Source organism: Capra hircus, chromosome 15, assembly GCF_001704415.2.
Source record: "Capra hircus breed San Clemente chromosome 15, ASM170441v1, whole genome shotgun sequence".
NCBI lineage: Eukaryota > Metazoa > Chordata > Mammalia > Artiodactyla > Bovidae > Capra > Capra hircus.
In genome coordinates, this window is record NC_030822.1 from 8,767,818 (window position 1) to 8,786,492 (window position 18,675).

General features: G+C 49.2%; 1 protein-coding gene across 2 annotated transcripts in view; it reads right to left on the minus strand.

The window, feature by feature from the left end:
• Window positions 1–18,675, minus strand: part of EXT2 (exostosin glycosyltransferase 2) — a 142,023-nt gene that overhangs the window by 111,053 nt on the left and 12,295 nt on the right. For both annotated transcript variants that reach the window (XR_001919203.1, XM_018059215.1), the window contains exons 3-7: window positions 17,628–17,717; window positions 12,344–12,460; window positions 6,864–7,059; window positions 4,536–4,675; window positions 3,663–3,756 (exon numbers count right to left, since the gene is read on the minus strand). Coding sequence is in view for 1 of the 2 variants with exons in the window: in XM_018059215.1 (XP_017914704.1) it covers window positions 3,663–3,756; window positions 4,536–4,675; window positions 6,864–7,059; window positions 12,344–12,460; window positions 17,628–17,717 (637 nt within the window). In the remaining variant the exon portion in view is untranslated. The remainder of the gene's footprint in view (window positions 1–3,662; window positions 3,757–4,535; window positions 4,676–6,863; window positions 7,060–12,343; window positions 12,461–17,627; window positions 17,718–18,675) is intronic.

The following is an 18,675-nucleotide window of genomic DNA, read 5'->3' on the forward strand; positions in this document are numbered from 1 at the left end:
GCCCCTGAACTCGCAGCTTCATCACCGTCTTCACCAAGATCCCACCCGTATCTCGGGGGTCAAATCAGAAACTCTGGCTCTGATCCATCACAGGAGAGCAGAATCCTGTGCTAAAAAGCACAGGAAGGAGCGGGTCTCTCTAGAGAGTAGCTCTGAAGAACGGTATCCGCGTAGCTCAGGGCACTCAGGACTCCTTGGACACGACTCCTCAGAAGGAAAATGAGTCACTTCAAAGTGGATGGAGCCCTCTGCTGGTTCCAACTTTGCGTGCAGCTCCTTGGGCTGGTCCTGAGCTGCTCAGCAAGAAAATCCGACCCTCGATCTGTTCCTCAGTCTCAGCTTATTCTAACATAAGCAACCCCGGGTTCTAAGGTATCAACTACTGATGTAACAGGTTTTCCCCTAAAAGTTTATCCTTGTCTTACAAAGACTCAAATTGGACCTCCCTAAAGAGAATTCACCGAGGTGTAATAACTTTCAAGAAACAAGCATGTGCTATTTTTTCAGTTACCCTTGCCAAGGTCTGACTGAATCAATGAGGGGGACACAGAAGATAAAGGACAAGCATATTCTGGAAAGAACAAAAGAGCTGTCTCTAATCTTAAAGAGACGACCACGGTTATCAACAGGAAAGCGGCTCCCAAGCCCTTTTGCCCCCATGGGAGGCATCTGGCAATATCTGTAGACATTTCAAGGTGTCACAACCTGGGAGTCAGGTGTACCACTGGCATCTGGGAGTGGAAGCTAGTCATCCTTTCGAACTCTCTGGGAACTGCTTCAACCGGATAATCTCACCTCTGGCTGAGATCAGTTCAGTCTAGAAATGTGACGTTGGGAGAAGAAAAGAGGTCATTTTGGGGATGCAGACTATTCACAGAAAGGGGAGCAGGACTAAATGGGCCACGGCTGCGGAGCATCTCAGAAGGTCTGAAAGTAGCACAGAGAAGAGCATCCACGAGCAGAAGGGAGGTTTAGGACGGGAGGGAAGAAAGTACTGAAAGCGAAAGTGTGAGTCGCTCAGCCATATCTGACTCTCTGCGACCCCGTGGACTGTACCCCAGCAGGCTTGTCTGTCCATGGAATTCTCCAGGCAAGAATACTGGAGGGGGTTGCCAGTCCTTTCTCCGGGAGATCTTCTCAACTCACGGATTGAACCCGGGTCTCCCGCACTGCAAGTGGATTCTTTGCCATCTAAACCACCAGGGAAGCCCAGGAAAGTACTGAGATCACCTTTACTGTACCAGTGGACATAACACAGGTTATTCACCACCAGAGACAGTAACAGGCCCTCATGACAGGAGGTGGTCATGGGAAAGAGAGGACCACTCCATTATTCATGCTGTCAAGGACAGGAGTCTCACAGTGTTTTTTAACAGCTGAGCGGAACATGAGAGCTGATCTAGCCCACCCTGGATTCCATGAATGAGGAAGTCCAAGGAGCCTTGGTCACAGACGTGTCACAGTCACACAATTAATAGAGATAGACACAGGGCTCAAGCCAGAGTCTTTTAAAGACCCCACATGTGTCTCTTGGAACCCGAAGAACCTAAAAGTACAGTTTTAAGGAACCTTTAGTCACTCCGCTTCAATGATTCTAGGATTCTGAACCTGTCACTTGGAAAGACTGGTAAGGCTTGTCTCAGACCTGTGGTTCCTAAGCCAAGTTCCCAGGGAAAAGCACATTCTGTGAGCTGGCCCTGGGTGCTCTGCTCTAAAAACTAAGTGATTCTCTTCCCAACAGGAAGGTAGTGGGGTGGAGAAGGTAACTGGGCAGAATTTGCTCCTTTTTACCTCCCTGGTGTCTTCTTAGCCTTTTATAAATCCATAAAAGATGATACCTGGTTTAGCAGATGATTCCCTCTTTACTATGTTAACAAGTCAAGATGCCACAAAATGAAACACAAAGAGCATAAACACCAGGTCCCTTCAAGGAGCATTTTTTTTTTTTTCCTATGAGCTGTAAGAACCACAAGTTCAGATTAAGACTATAGAGATCTCTAGGCTGATTTTCTAATTCACTACAACTCAGATGAGGTCAGCAGTTAAGCAACAAACAGGGAAGCCCAGAAACTTGAACATGGGTGTGCTAGGAAAAAGACTACGGGGAGGCTAAACTCAACCTGTGATTTGTTTTCAAATCAGAACGTCAAAATGCTTGACAGATGAGGTCACGGGGGTCCACAGAAGGCAGAGCCTTGGCCGAGGCGGCATTTGACACAGGCAGTCTGGGGTCAGAACCTACAGACTCAATCACTGTGTGATGAACCATCTGTTTGGTCTAAGGAGCTGGGTACCAAAATAAAGAGGTGGACTGAACACATCCACTAACTCCCTCCTAAAACCCTAAAATGAAGGCATAATCAAAGATAAAGAGAACGGGGAAGGAGCTAACACTACCAAAGTGTGGAAGCAGGAAAGCAGGTGGTGGCTGACGCGACAGGCCCAAGACAGCACACTCAAGAGGAGCCCAGAAACCCCTGCGTTCCGCTGCACGCACTCGGGGGAGAGGCGGAGCTCAGGGCAGGAGGACAGGCTGACAACGTGTGTAAGCAGCCGACAATGTGTGTGAGCAGCCAGCCGCCAGAAGCCAGAGCCCCTCCCCACTTCCACACCGCTGGTGACGGCCCTGCCCTCACCCGGACAGAGACCCGAGGCTCATTCCTGCGACCAAGTTAGACACTGGGGTGCGTGGAGGAGGCTACAGCCTAACCCTAACCCTCCGAACCTCTTCTCCGGCTCATCACCTACACAGGTAATTTTGATGAGAATAAAAACTGGTAAAAATCCATTAAAAGAAGAAAAAGAACCAGAGAAAACCATGATTTGAAAGGACGCAGGCATCCCCCTCACCGTTCGCGGCAGCACTGTTTACAACAGCCAAGACAAGGAAGCAACCTAAATGCCCACGGACAGAGGAACGGGTACACATCTACGACGGAGTTTCAGCCACACAAAGGAAATCGTGCCATTGGCAGCACCATGACAGACCCAGAGGTAAGCGAAGTCAGACAGAGAAAGACAAATAGCACACGACATTGCTTATATGTGGAATCGAAAATAATGGTACAAATGGACCTCTTTACAAGACAGAAGCCGAGTCACAGATGCAGAAAACAAACTCAGGGTTCCCAGGGTGGAAGGGGGAGGGGAATAAATTGGGAGGTTGGGACTGATGTATACACACTACTATACATAAAATAGACAATTAATAAGGCCCTACTGCATGGCACAGGAAACTCTGCTCAGTACTCTGTGGGGACCCAGGCTAGCTGATATGCAACACTCAAGGTCAAAGCTCCTGAGAAGCAGCACCCTGAAACACACCGGCTTCCACGTCCGTCTCAGTCACCGGAGCCCTCACCTGCTGTGTAAACCTTCCAGGGACGGGCAGCTCTGCGTCCTGAACACACAGCGGAGGTGTGGCCTTAGCATCGCAACAGACTGGCTTCAGGAGCGTTTCTGAATCCTTATTACCCCAAGCCTTCTCTGATGCAACTCCCTAACACTGTTTTCCTCTTTTAGGTCTGGTTGATCGACTCAGTGGAGGACATCAATCCCATGCCCGCTCTCAGCGACACGGATACTGCTCTGCATCCAAGCAGTCGAGGCCACCTTTCACCTCCCCCTCGCCCCCTCCCCCGCAGGGCTGCCTGGCCCCTTACCTGTCTCTGCATTTCTTCAATCTGTCTCCAGGGGATGCTCTGCAGAATACTGTAGACATCCAACATCTTTTCCTCTGGCACAACTACAGATGCTCTAGAGATAAGAGGGAGACAGCAGATGTACGGACAGCCCCACATACAAAGCACGGCTGCATGTGTGTCCCGCTCAGGTCTCACGAGCCGAGGCAACAACACCCCGTGCCTCCCTCAGCCCCACGGTCCTCGCAGTGAGCAGCCCCTCTTTCCTCTCCCCTTCTCGGGGCCGATCAGCTCAAAGGAGCTCCCCCTAGCTCCATCTCTCACCTCCCTGTCACCAATCCATGCCTCTCCCGTCCTCCATCCACTCCCCACTGTGCTCCGGCCACACAGGTACCCTCTCAGCCTCCTGAATACACCACACTCTGCCCGACCACAGGGCCTTTGTGTGTCCAGTTCTACCTGCCCGGCACACTCGTCTTCACTCGTCACTGTCCATTCTAAATTAACAATGACTTCTCCTTCAGCTGTATTCCCCAATCCATTCATTTATTCAGCATGTATTTATGGAGCCCCTACTAAGTGCAAGGCCACATAATCTGTGTCATTTTAAACTGCAGGACTCAACTCTGCCACTGGAGCTCAAAAACCACCAAAGATCACATGTCAGTGAATGGGTGTGCTGTGATGCAATAAACTTTATTTTCAAACTCTGACAGCAGGCCACATGTGGTCCAGAGGCCTCGGGTGACCAACCTCTGCTGCAGGTCCATGGACTAACTCTCCTGATGGAAAGTGGAGCAAAACAAATCTGAAGGAGCAGTTCTCAGACCTAGCTATGCATTACAATCCATGCAGGAACCCTGGGATAAAGGTTCATCAGAACGTAACACCCACCTCTTCCAGTCAAGGACTTCAGAGAAAGGCAAAACGTAGGAGTCTGCGATGATCACTGGGACGCAGCCGGCCCGTAACACGTCACTCAGCACCGCCTGGCCCAGCCGAGCTCCACGAAGGACCATGCAGAAAGTAGCCTCCTGCAGGAACACAGGCAGAGGAGGGGATTACAAACCAGTTTCGTTGATCCACTTACTCTGATCCTGGCAGACCACAAAGCTCTCTCAAAGGCTGAAGCCAAGCAACTCCGAAAATGCTAAAAGATAACAGCTCACCCGGGTGAGACTGAAATGCTAAAGCGGTTGCAATGCTCTGGATCTCCACTCTTGAGTGTCACTGCAATCCCTCCGCTGCTTGGATTCTGAAAATGTTCTCAACCCACCTCCAGGTCTTCCTCTGGAAGCTCAACAGCGTGACTTCCCAGGGACTGGATTCTTTCAGCCCTGAGGTGCTGTGTACATACACCGTGGCTTCCCAGGGCTCAGAGTGCTTACTTCCGCCTGCCTTGTTATTTGGACTGGGCATATCTGGCTCTTGAGAGGACCCCCTACACAGAGAGCATCAAATCTCCTTTCATCTTCCTACCCCCCACAGCATCCAGCAGTGTGCTTCGCATACAGAAGACATTCATCTCATGAATGCTATGCCTTCAAAAACACATTAAGGCAGATAGGTTCTATTTGGGTACAACTGAAACAAAAGCAAGACCTCACTAAAGGTCTTCCTCATTCACTCCCTCGAACCCATGGGTGTGGGGCCTGTTTGGGAAAAGGAGAGATGCACAAGAGAAAAACAAGGTTGTAGTAGGTCAACCGAAAAAATAAGGAAAGCTCCTGTCTCTAATACTCAAGTTTCTTCCAGTTTTTGCCTCTTCAGGAGGAAAACAGAAAAAAAAAATTAAAAAGCAAAAATACTGTTTAATCTTTAAAGCTAGAGAACAGGAGAGTTCAGAAGAAATATGAAGTAACTCAATATGCCAAACTCCTCTGGGGATAAAGGAGAAAGCGATGAGAAAGGGCAGGGGTGGAGAAGGGGCATCGGTCATGGCGCCCGGAGGGGCAGGTGGACGCTCAGCCGGCCCCGAAGAGTCGGTGTCCAGATGTGGACACGTGTGCTGATAACCATTTTTCCTGTCTAGACAAAGGTTACTATAAATACTCCTGCTCACATCACCACTGTTATCAGTCAGACATTCCAGAGGAGATGCAGCACTTTTTGAAGGTATTTTAACAATCCCAGTACAGGCCAGCTCTCTTCAGAGACTTTGAAAAAATAAAAATCACACACGATCACACCAGCCCCTTAAGATTTCTCCTTGCACTGAACTATTTGTATTTTAAATACTTAAGCGAAAAAAGTATTTAAAATATAAGGAAGGCTGAGTGCCAAAGACCTGATGCTTTTGAACTGTTGGTGCTCTCGAGAGTCCCTTGGACTGCAAAGAGATCAAACCAGTCAATCCTAAAGGAAACCAGTCCTGAATATTCATTGGAAGGGCTGATGCTGAAGCTGAAGCTCCAGTACTTTGGCCACTTGATGTGAAGAACTGATGCTGGGAAAGATTGAAGGTGGGAGGAGAAGGGGACGACAGAGGATGAGATGGTTGGATAGCAATGAGTGTGAGTAAACTGTGGGAGATGATGAAGGACAGGGAAGCCTTGCGTGCTGCAGTCCATGGGATCGCAGAGAGTCAGATAGATACGACTAAGCGGCTGGACAACAGCAGAGTGAACAAAACTCAATTTGTGCTTTCCCGGCCCGCTGGCTCCTGGAGCATCAAACAGCCTGCTTATAACACAGGAGTACAATACAGGACTACTCTGCCTGCAGTTACGAAGTGCTGGCACTCCCACGACACCAGGAGGACACATACTGGGTGGCAAAAACACCAAGAGACCAAATGGTAACAAAAAATACAGACCTCCCACTCCCAGGAAGAACTAGCTGTGGCCGTGTGAGCTGGCTCAGTCGGCGGATACAAGCTGCAGCTTAAAGAAGCAAGCTCCTCCAGGCTGGTTAAGGAATATAGGAATAAAAGCAACACACGCACGCCTGCCTTGACTACACAGCTCCTCTGTACGTCTATGGGGGGTGTCTTTTTGCAGTAAGATGAGTTCGTGGCAGGAGCAGGAACGCTTACCAGCCAAGCAGCTTTGCACTAATGGCACGCGGACCCCGAAGCTCCCGGAAGTCCACGGGGCAGCAGTGGAGAGCCCTCCGGTCTCGCTCTCCCATCAGGGAGCTTGGCGAGCGTGGCCTGGAGGGGGCGCGCCTGTTGGCCGGGGTCAGCCCCAGCCCGGGCCGGAGCGAGGCGGGCGGAGCACTCACCTGCAGCACCTGCGGGTAGTCGAAGGCCTGCTGCTTGTGGCAGCGCCTCCGGGCGGCGGGGACGCCCTCGGAGAGGTTGCTGCACTTGTCCAGCACCAGCACGGCCTCGCCGTGTCGGGCCTGGAGGGCGGCCAGGTCCTCTCTGTACTCCGGATGCAGGGCCACCTGGGACGACAGCAGGAAGTACCGCCTCGGCCTGCGAAGCAGAAAACAGGGGCACTGCGACCCTGGCGGCCACTGCGTGAGTCACGGTGAGGCCAACTTTGGGTCTAGAGCCTAGGGCAATGAGTGCTTTCTCACCCATCTTCGCTCACGTCCTTGACTTTTGGGGAAACCACACTCAGTAGCACTGCTGAATACTTAAACTATTACACATGCTGAGAAGGCAAGTGATGACCATTCACATGCTGAAGCATCATGCTTGTTAAAGGGTTCATTTAGGAAAAGTTCTTAGCGTTTTGAGCAAATGCTTATAATAGGCCAAGCTTAGGGAGCATGGTGTGTGTGTGGAGGGTGGTGTGTGTGTGTATGTGTAAATGTTTATAATAAGCCAAGCTTAGGGAGCATGCTTTAAGTGCGTGTGTGTGTCAGTGTAAAGAGAGAAACTGACTGACTGGTTGATTATTTGGAAGAACATCCAATGTTAGCATTAGTTCTATCTGAGTTCCCTGCTCTGAAAAGCAGCTGAGAGCAGGCTGCAACCTTCAAAGAGGAAAACAAGGGGTCTTAACGGACCGCACTGACCGTGAAAGCACACCACTGCCAGCTGCTGAGGGGCACCCTATGCTATGGGGGAGCTCCAGGGAAAGGCAGTCCCCATTCTCAAGGCCAGACGGATTCAGGGAGACCAAACTTGGTCATGGAGAACAAATGGAAAAAACTAGCTTCGCCAACGGATGGAACCAGTCTTAACATCGGATAGCAAGGATGCGTAAGAGAAAATGGACTGAAGAAAGGATTTCCAAGGGTCTAGCACCATGCATGGAGAAGGCAATGGCACCCCACTCCAGTGCTCTTGCCTGGAAAATCCCATGGACGGAGGAGCCTGGAAGGCTGCAGTCCATGGGGTCGCTGAGAGTCGGACACGACTGAGTGACTTCACTCTCACTTTTCACTTTCCTGCACTGGAGAAGGCAATGGCACCCCATTCCAGTGCTCTTGCCTGGAGAATCCCAGGGACGGGGGAGCCTGTTGGGCTGCTGTCTATCGGGTTGCACAGAGTTGGACATGACTGAAGTGACTTAGCAGCATCAGCACCACTCAGATCTCCACGAGAAACAAAATGTGAACACACTGGGGAGACCAAAAGGTAAGTAATTCTCTCTGAGAAGGCAAGGTTCCCACAAGGCAGAGAGGGTACAGGGGCAATAAAGACGATGTTGGCAAAGGAACCAGCAGGGATCACTGAAGAAGAAAGGAATGATATAAAGCAGGCTCCAGAAGAAATGAAACCCCCATCAAACCCAGAAGCAGGACTCCAACCTTCCTCAAACCGTAGAGACCAGGGGAAACACCCAAGACAGTCATCTCTAGGCAATGCCACCAGGGGAGCTCACAGGAAGCGGTGCGTAAGAAAGGACTCAAACCCTCTAGTCTGAACCCAACCCCGAACCCCCTTTTCTTCTTGCCTTGGAGAGAAAGAAAGGGAAATTGCTTTATTTTCCTTTCGTTTCTCAGGCTTAGCTGGAGGGTCCAGCTGGAGAACACCTTACGTATCTACCCGTGGCCAAAAAGAGAATCACTCTCTGAGAAGGTGTCATCTTTCCCAAGCTTTAAGTGTCACACCCAAAAGACACAGAGCAGGGAGTGAGGAAACGAACGCTCTCCTGGCCGGCAGAGCAGCTCGACTCCAGCAAATGGAGCAGTGCACACCACAGCTGATGGCCCTCAAGTCCCCAGAACCATCTCTTCTGGTCACTTCTCTCTGCAGCCGAACTGAAAGCAAAGGCAGGCAAGGAAGACAGGGACAAGCAGATCCCCTAGAACGTCACTGTCCGATAGCAATTGGCCACGTGAGACCACTTAAATCTTTTAAAAATTTAAATCCAGTTCCTCGGTCACCTTAGCCCCATTTCAAGGGCTCAACAGCTATATGTGGAAGTGGGCACCTAACTAAACACAGATCGTCTCCTCACTGAAAGTCCTGCTTGAGAGAGCTGCCCCGGATGGCAGTGCAGACCCTGAGCCCAGGCCAGAGGCGAGCAGACGTAAGAAAGATACCAAAGAGCTGCCCGTTGGGGAGACAGTTTGGATCAGCCGTACAGACTGGCTTCTCTCATCCTGGACAACCTCTCCTTCAGTTGCATTTTGCTGAACAATACATTGGCTATTGACAGCCAAAAGGATTCCTTCTAGCCACTGAAACAAGACTCTTGAATGCTACCCCCAGCCCTGAGCCTCAATCATTCTTCTTTTGTAAAATCATTAGTTTTCAGATGGGAGAGGTATGATGGGAAGATCACGTATAGGGAGTCCTCTTCAGTCATCTCAAAGGGAGGACTTCTGTAACCGAGCTCGTCTGCTTAAAACAGGAGGAAGATGGACAAACTCTCAACACAAGCATGGACACTACCTCAACAACTCACACCATCTGAAGATGAACTGTCTTGTGAGGTGGTGAGTCTTTTTCACTACAAATCAGGAAACTTTTCAGGAAGAAATTACAGTGACAAGGTATACATTAAGTCAGAACTAGTTTCAGTCGCTCAGTCGTGTCCGACTCTTTGCAACCCCATGGACAGTAGCCCTCCAGGCTTCTCTATCCGTGGGATTTTCCAGGCAAGAATACTGGAGCGGGTTGCCATTTCTTTCTCCAAAGTGAGAGCTAAACGGCTTCTAAAGGTCTTTCCAATCCCCAAGACGCTGGCTCTACGGTGGTTGCCACAGGGCACTGGGACTTTCTGGGTGTCTCTGGAGACTTCCTATTTAAGTAGAGCTGCCAACACAAAGCTGCTGCTCCAGGCTGCCTCGAACAGGAGCAGCCATGCTGGTGTCCGAGGGGTGTCCCTGCAGGCAGGAGTGGAGTGCTGGCGTCCTGGAGGGGAGGGAGCATTTCCATGCAGTGAGGGTGGCCCACTGGGAATGCTCTAGTCCTCCTCCGGGGGAGAACTTCTTGGGGGAAGAGCGGGGAGGTGGCCTGGCCCAGACTGTGAGATCCCTGAAAGAGGGAGCAGGGAGGGGGCAGAGGGAGTCAGGGCCTCCCCACCTGGGGTGCGGAGGCCAAGTCAGGGCAGGAGGGCAGCCCAGGCTGCAGGGGCACAGGGAGGGTATGGCATGGGCAGCGCCCATCCAGTGTGGGGGTCAGAGCCCAGGAAGGGTGAGGAGGGGGCCTGCCCCGGGGTGACGATGGGGAGCAGGAGCACAGCACGGGGGGTCAGAGCTGAGTGGGGGCACAGAGGCCGCCTGCGCAGTGAGGGGCAGAGGCAACCACAGAACTCCAGTCACGCACGACAGGGTGTGCGTGATATAGGGGATAACAGGAGCCAGACTCCTCACTGCCTGAGAAGGAAATTACAGCTACGGAAAGAGAGAGAGCCAAAATACCCTGCAGCACCGGATGGAATAGGAGAGAGAGATGGGAAGGCATGGTTTCCAATACACATAGACAGAGAGAGAGAGAGACAGAGAGAGAGAGAGCGAGCGAACGAGCCATCTACATAAGACGAGAAATAAGCACAGATGCTAACACATGGTGCTCAAAGAAACTCCGGAGTAAAGACAGACTCTGGGCTGATGTTGTTAAGAAACACAGTTCTATTGTAGACGCTCAGTCACCACGCTCAGTGGGTCCCCACCCAACCCCACCATTTTCTACATAAATGTGCAGATGTGAACAAGAGTCTAAAAATGTTCCCCTGCCTGCATGCTGGCTCGCCCTGACCTGGCAGATGGTGGGTTGGTGGAGTAGGCCCGTTTTAGTTTTAAGCAAACAAAATCTTAAGGTGGGTTTGTTTTTCTTTCGAGGACTAAAATGACCAGCGATGACTTTCATGTTTCTTCCCAGCAGGGCTGATATCGAAGCTTCAGCAAAATCATGCTGAGAACTCCAAGTTTCCCTCCATAGTAACCACTGTAAACTCCCAATTTAGTTCCTTTTAGAGAGAGAAATGACGAGAATTCCAGCTGAGGCCAACACATCTGTGAGAAGAAGCTATCAATAGCAACAATCCTCAGCTTCCCATTGGACAATATTGAGAGAGATTTAAAATAAAAATAAAAACAAAGCTCTTGCTACTCTATGCAGCCCTCAAGAGATGTGGGAATTCCCTTAAAAAGCAACTCTCACAAAGAGCAACAGATTCCAAATGCTGCCGTGAGGTCACCCAGACTGCCTCCTCCCAGATCCCTGGAAAGTGCGATGAGCCTACAGCCTATCTTTGCTTTTCTTTTTCTTTTTTCTCTCCTGAGGCAGAGAAGTGTTGTTTGTAAAGGAGACAGCACAACTACAGGGCCCAAATGCAAACCCTGGAGGGGAAACGGAGGCGGGTGGGTCCGTGTCAGGCCACAGAAATCCACCGCTCGTCCAGCAGGGGGAGGACATGGCCCTGTGTCTTCAGCATCGTGCTGCTGCTCTGGTTTCTAGAGTCTCAGGACTCTGGAAATCAACAGCGACCTTAAACCATGTAAGCATCGTCATTTCAGTCTAGTTACACATAAAAACTAGAGATTAAGTTACCAAGAAAATACCACCAACAGAGCAAGCTTGTAATTCTTGGAAACTATTATTTGAAGGTAATTTGTACTGTTCAGAGTGGTTTGCTCTCCTTCGTTTCAATCTCTCTCAATCTTTTGCTTGCAGGGTGTTTTCTGCCCTGGATTAAATCTTAAGGGACGTGCCAGTCCTCAACCAACATTAGAGACCTAGATTACACTCGGGAGAGTAGATGATACAGAGTTTTAGTCTGAGCTATCTTAAGACTGCTCACCCTATCTCCCCCAGGCTTTCTCCAGCCACAGCACTGCTGACAATTGGACCCAATGATGCTTTGTGGTGAGGGGCCGCCCTGGGCATGGCAGAAGTTTAGAGGCATCACCAACCTCCGCTTGTTAGCTTCCCACAGTCCCCCATGCAGAACAGACTTAAGAGGCTCTCTGGCGGCTCTCTTCTTTGAAAGGCTGGCCCTTGGCTGGTGCGTGGGAACTTCGATTTCGGGGGAAAACTGTACAAATGACAGGATTTATGCTGAATGCCTGCTTTCCTTCTGGAAGCCTGGAATTCCACACAGGAAGTAAAGGAGAGGAAAGACTTATGGACAGCAACTAGATTTCTGATTTGGGGAGCTTGGTAGACAGCGCTGGAGACTAAGTGAGAGAGAGAGACAGAGAGAGAACTGAAGGATAAATAAGGTTGGGGTGGGACAGGAATGACAGACCCTCAAGGACCCTGGCCTGTCACTGATGGTTTCGACTGCAGTGTGACCCGCCCCCCTGGCCCTCACTGGCATCTCTCAGCACGGCTGGCTGGGGCCAAGGAGCCTTACCCAGGCCCTTTCTCCGGAAGGTCCACCTCGGCTGACAGCGGACTATAGACAGGAATGCTGACGTCGTAGCCTTGCCGGTAAGTCCACGTAGAAAAGCCACCACCAGCCAGCAGAGCCCTGAAAAGCAAAGGGTTTTGTCAAACGATGAGAAAGAAAGACAGTCTTCGTTCTGTGGAAAAGGGGAAGCCGGATATACATAACAGTACCAACCACAGCTGATGTTTACCAAGTCACTTTTCTAGAAAGACACTGTGCTAAACGTTGTACAACAGCGTCTCCTGGACACTAGCTGCAACCTATTCCTAAGTCACCCACCCTCCTCTGGGGTCCTAAGCAGTCTGTCCTTACTTTCCCTACTTTAACATACAGGACAGCCAGGAGGACAGCCTACGAACGGCCCCTCGCTACCTTATTTGGTTCCCATTCACCCCTCCCAAAAGTCACAGATGGTGAAAGTGATAGTCGCTCCGTCACGTCCAACTCTTTGCAACCCCATGAACTGTAGCCCTCAAGGCTCCTCTGTCCATGGAGTTGTCCAGGCAAGAACACTGAAGTGGGTTACCATTCCCTTCTCCAGGGGATCTTCCCGACCTAGCGATCAAACCGGGGTCTCCCGCATTGCGGGTAGAATTTTTACCATCTGAGCCACCAAGGAGGCCCTGACTCTTAAACCCATTCACAGTAAAACAAATAACAACAGGACTGGCTGGGGCAGTCACTTACCATCCCACTGACGGGAAGCTCAGGGGACAATGAGCAAAAAAAAAGAAAAAAAAGCCACGGTGACGGCAAAGTACCCCATCTCACGCTGCCTGCTCCCCAGCCTGCTCCAGCTCCCACCAGAGCAGTTCTTTCCACTGCCGTCCCAAAGCTACGTGTGCACCGTGTAGCCTCTACCAGCTCTCCCCACCCATTCCAGCTACTCAGTCTTATCAAGCCCACTCCTTCCACAGGAAGCAGAATCCAGAACTTGACCTCGAGTGCGTCTCCTGCAAGTCCACCCACATGAGCTTTTATTCTCCTTAATTAGAAAACCATGAACACGTTGCTTAACTGGATCCAGCAAGTAGTACAGTGACACCTCATTAGAAAGGAAGCAGGTGTGCATTGCACCAGCGTTTACGGTTATTCTGTCCCGGGGGGCCCCGAGCCCATCAAGTCACTTACTGGGGCAGAGTGCTGCCAGGTCCGTGCGCAGCACAGTCTGAGCCAAAATGTATGAACTGCAAAGCCACATTTTTTGCAATCTTGATTGCTACCAATCCCCTCCCTGCCCTGATGACAGCCTACATTCCCTTCTTACATGACCAGTTTAAGTTCAAAGATTTCCAAACCACCCCTGGAAATCCCAATCTGTTTGTTTAAGCTTTATGAAACCAAGAACTGGTTAGGGAGGTAATGTGCAGGCTGGAACACCTCTCCAGCTGCCAGTCCGCTCTGTAAAACTTAATGACTAGCCGTAGTACCAACATACGGTCTCATTTTTCCTGATTAGCATTCAGCAGTGACTCCGTCCAACATGAATTTGGGTGGGTTCCATGACCATGATGGCAAGCAGACTGCAGGGGCCCCCACGACGGATGTGCAGAGAAGGAAACATGGGTCCAATATACCGGCACCAGGCGGCCCAGATAAGCGGCGTGGTGGGTGATGCAATTACACCCACGCCCCAGAGGAAGGGGCGAGCGTCTGTGGTGAGAAAGCAGGTGTACACGACACCAACTTTCCCCGTTACTCTCTCCCTGGGGCCCCGGGGCTGAGGGAGGGGGTTAAGCCCTGGGAGGAGAAAAGCAAGCAACCGGAAGCATGCCTCATGTCACAGATCACGCACATGCAACCTCGTCGGAGCTCTCGGGGGGAGCCACCACGGCAATTAGTCAAACAAGCCTCCCACCGGCCCTGCTGCTGACAAGACCTCCACTCCAGATCGCCGTGTCTTCTTCTGCCAAGCTTTCCTGAACATTACCAAGGAGAAAATAGTGTAAGCCTCCCTTGCTTTACAGCACATGTGTTTTACATTGACTGAAAAGTGAATTGCTGAGAAGCGCGCTGTTTTCCCATTATGTATCCCCAAATCGGAGATCTGTTCCAAAGCTGTGAGAGCCTGAATGGGAACCGTGCACCTAAGAAAGCATGACTATGAGCACCACGACTCGCACCAGGCCAGGTGTCCTATCGCTGGAAGTGTCCGCCAGCATCTTCAGCACTTCCTGGGACTTGCAGACCCATGGACGTCACTGAGCCCTCTTCCTCTCCGTCTTGTGGACCCTCGTCCCTACACTGGGTCTGCCCCAGATGCTCTCACAGCTCGCCTCCTTCCATCTGAGTATCCACAGAGCCAAAACACAGTTTGTCTGCAAGTATATCTTTTGCTTCCTTTTAATCAGGCCTGCGAATCCCTCAAATATAAAGATTTAAGTTTTAGGTTTTGCTAAAAAAAAACCTGACCAATTCGACTGGCTATCCTCATTTGTTTACAGATTCAAACTGTAAAAACAGAAAATGAGACACACATATATCTGAGCAATGGCTAGATTCCTGGTGACCATCCAGTGATGTTGAAGAACTGAATGTAAATTGCTGTAGGGATGATATTAGTGCTGTTACGTTTTTTAAAAAGCCCTTGAAAAAAGTTGAAAGTGTCAGTCACTTAGTCATGTCCGACTCCTTGTGACCCCATGGACTGCAGCCCGCCAAGATCCTCTGTCCATGAGATTTTCCAGGCAAGAATACTGGAGCGGGTAGCCATTCCCTTCTCCAGGGGATCTTCCCAACCCAGGGATCAAACCAGGGTCTTCTTCATTGCAAGCAGATTCTTTACCGACTAAGCCACTGAGTTATACACAAAAACCTCTTCTGCAGTCTCAAATGGAAATATTTACAGACATAATGATACAACATCTGATATCTGTTTCTAGATAATCTGGTGGGGAGAAAGTAGGAGTACAGATGAATCAAGTTGACAATTAACAAAGCTGGACAGTGGTTATGTGGGGCTCACTGTACTTCTTTTATATGGGTTTACATTTTTCTCTAAGAAGTTTAAATAAATATACACCTATACAAAAGTAAAAATTTGAGAAAGATACCTGCAAAGAAAAGATGACAAAAATCTAAAGCAGTAATAAAATTACAGAATATATCTGAGAAAACAAAGATCAGTAAAGTTAGGCATTGAAGAGGTATAATTTGCTGTCATTTGACTTAAAATAAAATGGGTAGGTGAATATATGTGTGTGTTTGACTAGAAATCCATCAAACAAAGACTCACAAAATACACAGTATTTGAGAACAATGATTACCTCTCAGTAAAACAGTAAAACCAGAGGAAAATTTGAAAACATATTTTTACACTTTCCTCTTTGAATACTTGCACATTGTTTCAACCTTGTACCCAGAAGGTATATGTGTACCATACATAGGATTTTCAAAAACTGAAAGAGAAACCCAGGATAAAAGATTATCTGTTGAGCTGACATTTGCTTTAGTCCTGGTCCTTGCATCTTCCTGAGTCAGATAATTCTTAAAAAAAAAAAAAAAAATCACACTTATGACTTTAGATTTCAGGGACATCTTAGAAACAGTCTAAATCTAGCCTGTTTTCTAATTTCTGAATAACCAGATACGCAGCTTCTGCTAAAACTATCCTACACGCATGGTTCTTGCCTCCTCTGAATCCAGAGCAAGAACAAAGAATCAGAAAAATTAACAAGCAAATCTACTATTCCTTACTCCAACCAGTTGAAGACCACCTCGGCTTCCAAATGAAATTTCCCACGTGGAAAGATAAAGGAGGACTATACGATGATTCATTACTTGCTACAGGACTGCCTATAATCACTTCCAAAATTACATGCACAGGGAAAACGATTTAACCTTCCTGATCCTTAACACCTAAGCACCAGCAAGAACTTCAACTCTCTCCTGATTACTTGACACTTTCCTGCAGAGAAATGAAACTCCTTTTAACATGTGCACTCGATAAAAATGAAATCTTTCTCCCAATCAGATACATATACCAAAGTGTCAGCAAGAACCGACATGTCCCAAACAGAAATAAACCCTTCCCAAACTAAACCCAGAACAGCAGGTGAAGACATTGCATTCCCAGCACCTCTCTGCCTTCCCTTTTCTGTCCTCTAACACATTTCACTTTCCCAGAACAAGCAAATGCATAAGACAGTAACACACTCAGGAACGCTGGGGCTAAGAGCCAAATCAGAGATCACCTTGTGTTCAGCGGGTTTCTACAGAACTTGTGTGGCCTGACTGCCCTCTACCGTCCAAAATGGTTTCTACACCAAAGCTTAGGGATGGCGCTGGGGTCTTTTCAAGAGATAATCATCTTTCCAGATAGAAACTCAATACTGACTCTAGATAAGCACTTAAAAGCAAAGAGGGCTTAGACTTAATCTTCTGGGGAAAAGCGGTACAAAGTGTAGATTTTCACAAATGACAATGTTGGCCTCAAGTAAGCAGAGACCACAGCAGGCCTGAGGCTGTTCTCACCTCTTTCAGTAACAATGATTTCAAGAATTAAACATCAACTGCAACAGAGCTGGTCATAAATGAGTTCATATCTGAACTTACAGTAATCCGCTCCCATGGGTGCTGCCCAGGACCCTCATGCCGGGCCCACACTTCCCGCTCTCTTCGGAGCCTCGGGCCAAGTACTAGGAGCAGAACCTTAAAGGGGCACCTCCCTTCTGAGGTTTCCAGGAAGCGACGCAGTCGGTACAAAAGGGCCCAATACACAGTACCTGAACTTGAATCGCCATCGTGGCCACCCCATGACACTTCTACCTGTTTGGAAGTTTCATAGGAAGGAAGGAAAGAAGAGAGTAAGCGGTACTTAGAGTGCCTCACTTCCCGGACGTTACAGGCTCCAAAGACACGTCCACGCCTGCTCCCCCCAGGACCTGAGACTACTTAATGCTCCCAAATGTGGAGAGAGCTGACACAAGCCAGTGATACGAACCAGGCCTTTTAGGGGAAAGAGGGTGCGCTCAGGAGCACACAACCCAGATGAAGGCAAGACAGACCTCTAAGATGCTCCACTGGAACCTGACCCTCCATTAGTTTCCCGGGACAGGTTCTGGCAGGTCTCAATGCCGCCAGGTCTTGGGGAGGAAAAGACCGAGGACAATCTTCCACTTGAACAAAGATTCTGATTACAAAGTTATGTCCTAGTGGGCTTAGAAATATGATTTCACGTGAACAAAAGGGTCCTATGTTGACTTAATCCTCAGAAACCCGTCAGGCGGACAACCCCAAATACACCTACCTGTCTCTGGGGACATCCAGGGCCGTGTTATAATCTGGGGGGCCTCCAGGCAACATGTTGAACAGGAGGTGATTGGTACCTCTATCCCACCTATTGAGAGAGTAAACGTAGAATTCACACATCGACTATGAGGAAACAGACAAGTCAGTTTCTGGATGACAAGTCAAAGTGATAGCTGCTCAGCCATGACTCTGTGTGACCCCATGGACTGACTGCAGCCCACCAGGCTCCTCTGGCCATGGGGATTCTCTAGGCAAGAATACTGGCCTGGGTTGCCATTCTCTCCTCCAGAGGATCTTCCAGACCCAGGGATCGAACTCGGGCCTCCTGCATTAGGCAGCTTCTTCACCATATGAGCCACAAAGGAAGCCGGACAACAAGTAGCGAGCATCCCTGACTTGTAACAGGGTCACTTCTCAGGAGGGCAACCTGCATGCCTGGAGATCGCCAGTGCATGCGGGCACTGGCTTGGCTCCTCCAAAGGAAAGCCAGGGCGTGTGTCCTCCAAGCTGGTCCACTGCAGAACTGCTTACGCTGATGAAAATCTGAACGCTACCACAGTGTTCACCATTTGGTTACAGAAACACAAAGAAATACAGAAGGCTAATTAAGGACATTGGGGAACGTGTGCAAAATGGAGTCCCACACAGAACTGTATATGCGAATACACATTCTGTGTATATGTCACACGGCACTGACATACAAAGATGAAATTGGCTGGAAACACATTCATGGTAAATGAAGGGGAACCGGCAGCAGAAAGAATACGCTTTGCCGTGTGAGCCCACTCTTGACCAAAATGTTACATATACACATATGTGTACGTACGTGTGCATGTATATACTACAATGCATATATGCGTGCCCCTGTATCTGTTTTATACATAAACGACTGAGAAGCAACATCAAAATATTAATGATTATGTCAAAGCAGGCTTATGGGATGACTCTAACTTTCTTCTTTTTGCTTAACTGTATTTTCAAGCTTTTTATAGTGAATATGTGTATGTGAGTAATAAAGAGGGGAGGTGGGGAAAGACATTTACATT